An 11,581-nucleotide genomic window follows, 5' to 3' on the forward strand; every position below is an offset into this window, starting at 1 on the left:
GTAAGAGGCAAACATCAGTAAATATTGACAAGTGTGAGCTGCAAGGTCTGTGGTACATTTCCATTGCAAATATCCCATTAACATTGAGTAAAAGGGCCAAAACTCGTCTACGTTGATTATTGCGCCCCCTAATGGCCAATCTTCGCCAAATTTGGTAGAGAGCCTCAGAGCGGCATGCCGAACAAGCACCACAAGTTTCGTGTTGATTGCATGTACTGTGGCAGAGATATTGCAATTGCAAATTCCCCATTCAAATGCACTGAGTTATTGGCCAAAACAAATAAACGGTGCTTATAGCGCCCCCTAAAGGCCGATCTTCGCCAAATTTGGTACCTAGGAAACCTATGCAACTACATTTCTCAACACATATAGAACGTTTTAATGAACTTAAAAATACCTTCTTGTCTGGGACCTCTGGAGGAATGATGAACTTGTGTTGTTTTCCTGTAACCTTTGACCGTGTCCATTCGTTGACTCGGTGACGAACCCCCGTACCACAACCTATTAATGAAAAACAATATGAAAATTAACATTTCATTTACCTTTATAAAGCAGCAATTGAAAAAAATTAAACATTTTATACCCTGGCAACACACATGTATACATATATGAATACTTACATGGTTCACATGCGCCACCACGTGGCACCAGAATCACTTCAGGAGTGGGAAGCTGAGGAGTGTTCTGCTTTGCGTACTTCAACTTGCCAGCCAAAGACCGACGATAACCTTTTCCTCTAGGCATCTACAGAAATGCAAATACATCAAAAGATTAGACCTATATCACAATAACCATATTTACTACATAAAGAGACCACGCAAACATGCAAACATTTTTAGTAGCTAAACTCTGGGTACACAACCAATGTTGTCAATGCTTTGGTTAAGGTGTAGAGCCCCTGGTGAAAGTCTCATGTTGTGTCGAGCCTTCTTAGTGTTTTAAAAATAGCTATTTTGAGGCTAGAATAAAAGTGCCCCTAGCACTCCCCTTCAAAAGGCCCCAAAACGAAGATACGGTAAATCTTAAAAATTCCGTCCTAAATATGCTTTTAAACGAAAGTTTGACTCGGATAAATTCACAAAAAGACCATAGGTTGCATTTTGGCGAGAGTTAAGCTTTAACATATACAAAAGGAACCAAATTAAAACATGCTATAGCTAGCTAGCTAACGCTAGCGTGATAAGAGGCAACAATGGACCTCATGTTAACTAGGTAACGTTCAAGTCCGGTAACACAACCAACGCATTTACAATTAAAAGTAAACTTACCTTAGTAAGACAAGTAGTTAAACTTATAGAAAAGCTCTGTTGTTCTGTGAAAAAAATCCACTGTAACCGACAAATACTGTAGATCTCAAAACCCACGTCTGTACCGCGGAGGCCAGTCGCGTATAGGTGTAGAAGACTTTTTTCGAAAAAAAGGGAAAGAAAAAAAAAGATGTTTTCCTGACCGGAAGCCTCTCCAAAAGAACAGGGTTCGAATCCCACCTTACCCCCCAAAAAATGTCCTGTATTTAGTTCAGAATATTATGCTACAGCATGTCTGTATTACACAAAACAATTATATATAAGTTTTTAACCGTTTAATGTTAAATTTAATTCAATATTCTTTTGAAAAATGATGTGGAAACAATTAGTCTTTTAGGATGATAAGACCTCATGATTTGAAGGTTATGACAATAATACTTTTACATGCTGCTACTGGTAAAAGTTGAATTTAACTTAATAATAGTATATTATTATTTAATGATACAAAATTCCAAAGCACTATATATATTTATATGTTTCATTTTATTTCATTTTTTAAGACTTTTACTTCCTCAATCAAATAAAGACACAGTGATGCTTTGAAGATATTTTATTAAAAAACTACCTAATTCTAAAACACACCAAATAAAGATCTAAAACACACCAAATAAAAAACTAAAACATAATAAACATCTAAAACACATAATAAAAATTAACACACTTTGTATAATAAAATGTAACAAATAAATATAGAAAAATATTTAAAAAAATACATAAAAATATATGATATAAACTTTCTGAAATGTTATTTATCATTAAAATATTACATATTAACAAACTTATTTACACTGTTACAGAATAGTGCCTGTGAAGCTTCTAACTGAGAGACTGTGATGTGATGATGAAAAAGTTATGATGATGATTCAGACCAGATATCCAGTGAAGGTGAATAAAGTTGAATAAACTAAAATATCACAATGAAACAGTCCTGACTAAGTACAGTACTGTGTGCGTGTGTGTGTGTGTGTGTGTGTGTGTGTGTGTGTGTGTGTGTGTGTGTGTGTGTGTATATTTGAAGTTGAAGTGTTCATTTTTTTTTCTCTGCGACCCATCTGTCCCTTTCAGCCTCATAGAAGTCCGACAGTTTGAACTCCCCCCAGGTCATCTCCTTCCCCATGCCCTGTGCCTTGTAGAGGGAGAACACTCTGGAGGGGCAGTAGATGTATTTCCCTGGTACCCCGGGGAAGCTATCATGTGTGTGAGGGCTGTCAGGGCCCTGCTTTAGGGGTTGATGACAGAACCTGCACAGGCGACCTGTTGGAAGCTGTACTGCTGACTTCCTCTTTGCCCTCTCCTCTGCCACCCTCCTCCACTCAGCCCCCCTCTGTCTGGCGCCCTCCAGCTCCCTCTCAAAGAATGGAGACGCAGCAAAGTCCTCAAAAGACATCCGAGGGTTTGTGAGGCCTTCGTCTGCGTAGGTCTTAAACACCTTTGTGGAGCAGTAAAAGTATTTGATGGTTTGTGTCTGATAAAAGAAATGAACTGATGAGCCATCGCCAAGATACCGGGACTTGGGCTGACCACAGGCTACACAGTTCCTGGTCTTTTTTTTCTGCTGCTGCTGCGGCTGCTGCTGATGTTGTTGTTGTTTGGCCATTAACTCTGCTACAATCCGCTCCACTGTAGCCCGGCTCAGGGACTCCTCCTCGGGTGGAGCAATAGGTGGAGGGTTGAAAGTTGCAGGAGGCAGAGTTATGACAGGCACGCTGGTCGTTTGACTGCCTGAAGTCAAACTCTCCAAAACTTTCTCTGGGCTGGTATTGAGGGAGGAGCTGGTGTTTTTTAATTTGGCCAGATGCTTTACATATCTGGAGATATGTTGGCATGTGGTTGGATGAAGGAGGCTGTTGGGGTCAGTGCACGCCCTCTGGACCATGGCAGCATAGTCTGTGTCCACCTGCTTCAAAAAGTCTTTTGACCCATGGTGTTTAATCAGAAGCCCGTCGATGGCCGCTCTCATGGCTTCTGTTCACCGGCTGTGGTCCAAGACTTGAATAAGGCCTCCTGTCTTGATTGGTCCAGTGCGGGCGGCCCGGGGAGAGGAGGAAACAGGCAGCGGTGCTACCCCTGGATGGTCTAAACAATAAAGCATATATTTATTATATTGTTTTCTGCCAAACTTGGATAAAACATGGATACAAAATTGTATATGTTGATTGTGTGAAGAGTTGGTCAGTTAAATTTGTTACATGTATCATATATTATATTCTCCCATAGTTTTTACACTTTGGATACACTAAGTTATTCCTTATTCAATATTATCAGGCCTGTTTTATACTGTGAGGTCTGTATGAGGATGGTAGGTGGGTAAATGGAATACCTGTATCCATCAAAGACTGATTCTCTGATTTGGCTCTGGCTGCAGCTGGTATCAAGGGTGGCTGGGACTGCTGGGATTGCTGGGATTGGGAAACGGTTTCAGAGCCCTGCTGGAAAGATAGGATGGGCACCGCTCCAACTGACTCATCACTGGTCTCCTGAAATATAACATCAAATATAGTGATTTGGTCAGTCAGTCTGTCGGATGGTCAGTGATTGACAGTGAGTGTTTAGTCTGGATTACCTGAGAGTCTGTGCCCACCATAGCAGCAGGGCAGTGATCCTCTGTCTCCATGGCTACAGCAGCTTGGATGTTGGGCTGTACCTTGTGCTTGTCCCAGTTCAACACAACAGGACGACAACCTGGCTCCACAAACTGCAGTCCAAATCTCTCCCCTGTGTCCCTGTTCGTATTTTGCAGCCTGGGGTATTTAGCTTGGCCTGTTACCTTGACAGAGGCTGTGTTCAGTCCTGAAATTAACAGGGGGTCAAACACAGCTGGCAGCTCCACACCAGGCTGTTTCAGGTCCACCAGCCTCTGGAAGTTCCACCGCACCACTCCAGTCATTGCCTGGGCCTGGAAAAGTTCACAGGACACCCGGTTGCCTGTCACCCACTGGGCTTGGTGAAAGTGGAAGCCCTCCTGCTGAGAGGTGCCTCTCACTGGAATCCAAACAGGTACAGCGGCTCCCGCACCCTTGTTGTAGTTGAGCTGCAAGGTGCCACCATACCTGTAGAGAATTCCCTCCCCCACCTCAGGGTCGCTCAGGCAGCCTCTCAGGATGTGAACGCGTTGGATCCTCCACAACTTCAGCATGGAGGCCTTAAACAGGGGCACATCATTGGCGTCCTTTGCCATGTAGAAGTGGTGCAGCACATCTTCAACCCTCTGCAGCAGCTCCCTCGGCTGTGGCACCTTTGTCCTGCAGTGATCTCTTATGTGCTGCTTTGTTGGATTTGCAGGAGAGATTCCACAGAAGGTGTATGCCTCTGTGAGCCTTTGTAGATCCCTCTGGTCCACCACAACAAATGCTGCAGAGAGGAACTGGCAGAAGGAGCTGAACAGAGGGTGATGTTCAGACACACACTCCCTGGTAAAGCGCCTCATGCAGTGAAACAAGTCTAACTTGATGACAATGTCTTTGTTAAACTTGCTCCTCGAGGCACTGTTGTTGGCCAGGTTGCCAGAGGTCGCCTTCGCCACGGTGGCCTCTGACGTCCTCCAGCAGTCCCTAAAACATTGATAATGAATTTCATTAGAGCCACTACAATATGTTTTGTACACAGTGAGTCTTATTATATCTACAGTTTAAAAGGATATACTGTAAGTTTACTATATCATTTGTGTTTTTTTTTTTTTTATATGAACTATTAACAAGGAGAGTCAGATTACACAATAAACTGCAAATTAAGTAATAAAAAACGGACATGAAGACAACAACAAACAAAACAACATAAAAACAAGTATATAAATTTAATTTAATTTAAACTTATATTTATACCTGTCAACCCACTGGTAGCTTGCCTTCCTCACTCCAGCTGCAGTGTAGCGCCGAGACAGCCCCTCATACAGAGGATAGAGGGACCGATCGCACTCTGACTGCAGCATCACCCAGCTCAGGATCATCCAGTTCTCATTCATTATGGCATAGGAAGACATTGTGCCGGACGACAGCACCACCTTCCTAGCCACTTTGCGTGTATGATCTGACCTGAGTACTTGTCCAAAGGTCCCCTGTAGCAACAGAGTGAGGAGCTGCTCCTGCCGTTGAAACTCACGGACCAGGCAGTCAACCAGGTAGTGAGAAGAAATAGACACTCCACACCAGCCGTCAACATCAGAGTATCCACCGAATGGAGCTGGAGTGTCTGCCTGCCTGAGAAGCCCAGTGATGGTTCTCTGGCCGTAAACTCCTGCCTCAGCATCCCTGACGTTCTGCACACTGAGCAGGTAGGCCAGGTGAGCTCTCTCATATTTAAGGTGGAGTGCCTCCGTCAGCTGCTTAGCCATGTCCTCCGGTGATCTGCCGCTGCGCCTCATCTCATCCATTACTGATTTGCAGATGGCCTTTTTGTGGGTTAGGAAAGCTGGAACAATGTTGCTGAAGCGCTCCGGTAGCTTCTCCAGCCACTGGGGCTTGTCAGCATGCCAGTACTTCCTACAGGCCTTGCAGGTGAGCCGTGAGGCTAAAATATAGTACTGGCCACTGGTGCCAATGATAACCCTTGGCCTTCCAACGCCGGAAGAAGCTACCTGAGGGTTGGGACAATCATGAAGGCAGGGCAAGATGTAATTGTTCCTTACCCTCTCCATGATTGTGTGCTCCGGCTTCCAAATGAAAAAAGGATGAAGCTGACAGTATTTAGGTGACGGCAGCTCAGAGATTGAGTCTATGAGCTCAGGCTGAGGTGGATTACGCCACAAGGACAGCATGTTCATAGGATGACGAACAGGACGTGACCCCGGCCACAGCCCCAACGCCTCCAGCTCAGTCTTCATCCAAATTTTCTGCTGGTGGGAGCAGTTCCACTGCGCTACATCCTGAGCATAGCCAGGGACAGAGGCTGCAGGCTGGTGTGGGACATCTAAAGGGACAGACGGTGCTGGACATGGCAGAGCTGTAAAACAGTATAATACATACACAGTAAGAGAAAAGAAAGAGAGCTCTATATTAAGACTGCTACAGTTATAACAGCGTTACTGAAATGTATACCTTCATCAGGGACAGTGTCTCTCTGTGCTTCCACTGATGATAACTCTAGGATGGTGAGATACAAACAGGAAAGGCAAGTGAGACATACGCATTATGTGCATATTATGCAAGTGAAAAACACCAGATGTTAACATTACATAACATTATTTAACATATAGCATGCATGAGTAATATATAACACAGTGAAATATTCATTTGATTTTCAGAATGAAACTGATGTGAGGTACACTGATAGTATAGGAGGACAACATACTTTGTCTCAACACATTAGGCGCCTGTTCTTCTACCCCAAGCTGTGGGGCGAGGGCGAGCAGCTGAGGAGCGGGGCCTTCGTCGTGGCTGTGGGACCAATTTGGTCACATACCATGATACCATCACGCAACATTCAGTACAGTGTGAAGTGAGAAGTGAACAGATATAATAACCTTTCACAGAAGCAACAATCCCAGAGGAGTCATCAGGCTCGGCAGGTCTGGAAACTGTAGCTGTTGGCTCCGTCCTGTGTGCTGTAAAACAATTCAGAGTCATTTTCCTCACACAGTCAAGTTTGTTTATGCTTCACAATGTGTCTTTACCTGTCGTCTCTCTAACAAACTGAGTACAGACTGAAAACACCATATTCCCTTAAATTATGAATCTCTATTTATTTGTAATGACAAAACACAATGCTTTTAAGAAAACAGGTAAAGCACAGAAACAATATCAATATATAGTAAGCACACTGCCTGTCATTCAAAGATGTGGCATGGCAAAAAAAATGCCAAATCCTTGAATGACAGCCTGAGAAAAAGCATGCAAAAAAAGAAAACACTTACCATCATCGCTGACATGTTAATTCCTTAGGTTAGTGGGAGAGAACACAAGCATCAGAACAGGCCTGAACACGGCCAAAATAACAAACTAGTTGACGGAGAACAGTAATAGCAGGAGGATTCTGCTGAGAACAGAATCCTCCCTCTAAACTGATGGAGAAAAACCTGTTGGTGGAGACACAGCCGGGGCTCTGGAGACTGCTGCTGCTGCTGGCCCTGAAAGCACAGCTGACATTAGACTATTATCATGAACAGTAGGATGAAGAGTTTAAAAAATACTCTGTTTATTAAACTAGATCCACCTACTTGTGGCAGTGGCAAATTTACAGGGAGACAGATTCAGCATCCCCCTCTCCAACTCCTCGTCTTCCTCCATCGCTAGAAGATTAAACAATAACATTTATTGTGTGTCATGTTCATTAAATACTAAAAATCTGTATTTGCATATTTTTGTGAACTGACCTAGAGTGCTAGATGTAGGCGGTGTAGGGGCAGCTGATGTAGTGGAGACTCCTGCAGGTGGTGGGCAGGACTCCCCAGACTCAGCCCTCTGCTGCTTGAGGATGTACTGCTGCAGGTTGTACATCTTGCTGTTTTTGATGCACTTTACTCCTACGATGAAGGCAGCATATCCATCTGCCCTGCTCTCCCAGATCTGCCTCCAGGTGTCCTTTGCCCTGGCTCCAAAGCCGACAGTATTGTCACCCTCTGATGCCACTGGTGGTGCAGGCAGCCTGGAAGCTAGATACTCCCTCAGGTCCCTAATTTCCTGGAAGCTCCTGGCATAGTCCAGAAATGACAGCAGGCTGTCCTTGCTGTGTCCTTGAGGGTTGAAGGTCCCATCTCTCTCCTCCTCTTCCACCTTTTTCATCAGGTAGATGGTGTAGCCAACATCGTTTTCCAGGAGCCACCTAAACAATTTACCCTTGTACTTGCCAAACTGCAGCACATACGCCCCCATCACCTCCAGTCGGTCGGACACATCCCCTCCCCGCTGAAAGACCGCAGTGACAGCATTGGTCTTCACAAGGTCATGTCTCTGAGGGGGAGACTTGTCCTGAAGAGAAGGGTTCTTTTTGATCCGCATGGCCTCGTCAGAGGGATCCTGCCGCAAATGGCCTGATGGACCCTTCCTGAAAGACACCACAGTCTTCCCGGGAAAGAAGTTGGTTGTCTTCTTCATTATCTCCTGTGCACAGCAAAACACAATGTATATCATATAGTAATAATCAAAATATAGTCACACTGTCATATAAACGTTATTTATTTTAACATCAATCAGCATTTGTAATGACTAAGTAACAGCATAGATAGATAGATAGATAGATAGATAGATAGATAGATAGATAGATAGATAGATCAAAATGTATTATTCACATATTAACAATAATTCTATATGCTGTTTGCCATAGCAAATAAACCCCATCTTAGACATATACTGTATTATTTTATTGAAAATATACACAATCATTGCCTGAAACACGACTGTAGCTAAATATTATCCATATTATATAGTAATAATTAAAAAGACAGTCATACTATAAACAGTTATTCATGTTAACATTAATCAGCCTTTTTAATGACTAGGTAACAGCTAGACAGACAGAGAGATAACTAGATCGATAAATAGAACAAAATGTCTGTTTAACCTATTAATCTATTAACAATAATTCAATATTTTGTTTGCCATATCAATTTAACCCCATCTTAGACATACTGTAGTATTTAGCCATTGAAAATATACACTATGATGCCTGAAACACGTATGTAGCAGCAACATATTTACAGTGCCTCTGTGTTTAATGGTTTGTAAATAAATAAACACTATGAAAGAGTCAAAGAAAGCACAATACCAATGTCTGCAAGAGAGATGTGCAACGTAACGTCATCACAGGTAAACGTTACTGTAGACGCTGACATGTACATAACGTTACATGAAAAACATGAATGTACTAACGTTACTGTTAGCTAACGTTAACGTTACCTTAGCTAAGTAAACAACAGTTTGAACCTGTCAATTTTAAAACAACTAACAGTGTATAACAACAGTTTGCCCATATATACAACGGAGACACGTTAATTTAATACTTACAAGACGACAGAACAGTTGAAAAAAAACACCGTATATCGAAAAAAAACCTCCGTGCACTTTATCTCTGCTGCTGCTGTCAATGATGCGACGTCTGTCACTGTAAGGAAACAAGGAAAAAAAGAAGAAAAAGAGTCTGTCCTTAACTTTATCCACAAGGGGAAACAGCGCCCCCAAAATCCAGCTTGTGGCCACAAATATATGACAGCCGTAGTTTAAGACTTACCATATAGAATGAATGGCAAAAGTTAAGAGAATTAAGCTCTACTATTCACGGCTCTGGCTCGCGAGGACGTGTTTCAATTTCAGTGAGTATCGCTCAAAGGCGAAGCCACGTTATAACAACATCACGGTCGTGACGTAATTCCATTTCCGGGACAGAAAACACGATTGATTTTTATAGTAACGATTTTAAACCTCTTAACGTTCACTGTGCCGTCTACGGTACAGCTTGTGGCTGTGGCGTCACTGTAACCTCCATTCATGAACGTTTTTATAACTTTAAAGCATTAGCTAAATCTTCAAAATATACAGCCATGCGACACACCAATTGAAAGCTTAGAGTCTCAGTATTCCATTAAGCCCACACACAAAGCATAAGATGATTTATAGCAGTTACACAACTGCTACAAAGTTATAGAAAATTAAATAATACAGCGTAAAGTGCAGCCCGTGTGTAGTGCATCCATACCTGTTTCCTTGTCCCTTTAGCCACTGCAGGGATTTTTTGCCCAAAACTTTTTTTTCTTAAATCCCCAAGAGCCCAAGGAAATGGAATATCCAAGCCATTATATCCAAAACGAGCTGTTCGCCTCACAAACGGGAAATCGCTAAACTGTTTTTCATTTCCGTATTTGTATTGCTTCCTCGCGTCTCTCCTGAGGCTCATAGCAACTTGACGTGGGCGTCACTGCATTCTCTGACTTCTAAGGTTTCCATAGAGACCTGGTATAAGCCAATCGGTGCAGGTTTTCCTGTGATACACCAATAAGAAAGCTGAAGACTCCTCTGACGCGATGTGAGCACCACGTGTACTCGAGCGACATTTGCTCGGACCAGTTAGATTTAAATGCTATAAGACCCGTCTACATTTTTAGCCAATGAGCAGACAAGTCGATAGAGACCACATTTGCCCCTGAAATTTTAACCCTGTAATGGCTGGAGCTGTGTCAAAGCAAAAACAGGGCCTCATATAATCATTTCACACCCTGTGCAATGTATAATTACTTCTTTCTATATATTTATGTATATAGTTAGTTCAAGTATGTGTATGATTGATGTGGGTGTGTTTGTGTATTTGAGAAGTGTTTTATTTTGTACTTTATTGGCTTTTTTCTTTGCACTTTTCAAATGGAAATCAGAAAAACGCACAGACATATGTAGAAAAAAATTCATATATTTCTGAGTCTTTTGGCTTCTGGATTTTTTCTGTAGTAAGACATGTGGCTCAACCTAGTTTAAAACAAAAAACATAACTCTCCCACGATCTTATGGGAAAAAACTACACTACCCACAATTAACAATACATTGCCATGTCCTTACTGTGAGACGCCTAAGACAGTGCTACAGGGAGACAGGAAGCACAGCTGGTCATCCTCGCAGTGGCAGACCACGTGTAACACCTGCATAGGATCAATACATCTGAATATCACACCTGGGCCCCGTTTCAGAAAGCAGGTTTAGTGAAAACTCTGAGTTTGTTAACCCTGAGATGAGGGAAACTCTGGGTTTTCGTTATCAGCATGAACAAAAAACATTGTGTTGGTTTATTAACCATGTTAGGCAGAATATAAAACGTTTTTTTTTTCTAAAAACATGGCATTTCCTTGTGTCGATGATCCCGTTGATGAAGAAGCTGCTTTACTTTGCAGGGTGTTATATGTCAAGAGATGATATTGAAGCCCCGACATTTTAATTTTCAGATAACGTCCTATCTCAGCGGTATTGTTTTTCTTCCCAGTCTGTTCCCAGTCCCAACCTTATCCGTCCTCATTTCACTAACGTCACCCATCTTGGGCATGCTCTAAATCCTAGTAGATCATTTGTGTCACATACATTTTTTTTTGAAAACAGCAGTTTCTTTACAACATTGATGATGTGGAGCATTTTAGTAAAGCTTCATTACCATTATACAATTCTTTCCTTCCCTATGATTTCTCTATCATGTTTATAACTATAGTTTTTAGTTGTGCTTTTTAAATATCCCTCAATATCAGCTGCAGCAGGATAACTGCGTGGTTGGAAACAATTACAGTTACTGATATTCTTGTCTATTTTATATTTAATATATCACATTACAATATATTTTTGTTTTCTAATTCATAACTTTGACAAACATGT

The 11,581-nt window shown here is 42.2% G+C and overlaps 2 protein-coding genes across 5 annotated transcripts; both read right to left on the reverse strand.

Annotated features, from left to right (window-relative positions):
* Window positions 1–3,092: 3,092 nt before the first annotated feature.
* On the reverse strand, window positions 3,093–6,715 carry LOC116044615. Its single transcript, XM_031291944.1, has 6 exons — window positions 6,628–6,715; window positions 6,341–6,385; window positions 5,129–6,245; window positions 3,871–4,858; window positions 3,628–3,784; window positions 3,093–3,383 (listed from the first exon to the last, which is right to left on the reverse strand). Exons 1-6 carry the CDS (start codon window positions 6,713–6,715, stop codon window positions 3,277–3,279), a joined length of 2,502 nt encoding a protein of 833 aa, XP_031147804.1. The 3' UTR covers window positions 3,093–3,276.
* A 50-nt stretch (window positions 6,716–6,765) lies between these two features.
* LOC116044534 lies at window positions 6,766–8,811 on the reverse strand. 4 transcript variants are annotated; one of them, XM_036004584.1, is made up of 4 exons: window positions 7,615–8,811; window positions 7,455–7,530; window positions 7,313–7,362; window positions 6,766–7,130 (listed from the first exon to the last, which is right to left on the reverse strand). In XM_036004584.1, the coding sequence occupies exons 1-4, from the start codon at window positions 8,369–8,371 to the stop codon at window positions 7,069–7,071; spliced, it is 945 nt and encodes a 314-aa protein (XP_035860477.1). In that variant the 5' UTR covers window positions 8,372–8,811; the 3' UTR covers window positions 6,766–7,068. The 4 variants fall into 4 exon arrangements, with proteins under 4 accessions (XP_035860477.1, XP_031147652.1, XP_031147670.1 ...); XM_031291792.1 differs by having other exon boundaries at window positions 7,313–7,368; XM_031291810.2 differs by having other exon boundaries at window positions 6,766–6,846; window positions 7,318–7,362; window positions 7,615–8,809.
* Window positions 8,812–11,581: the final 2,770 nt, after the last annotated feature.

Source organism: Sander lucioperca, chromosome 8 (assembly GCF_008315115.2).
Source record: "Sander lucioperca isolate FBNREF2018 chromosome 8, SLUC_FBN_1.2, whole genome shotgun sequence".
NCBI lineage: Eukaryota > Metazoa > Chordata > Actinopteri > Perciformes > Percidae > Sander > Sander lucioperca.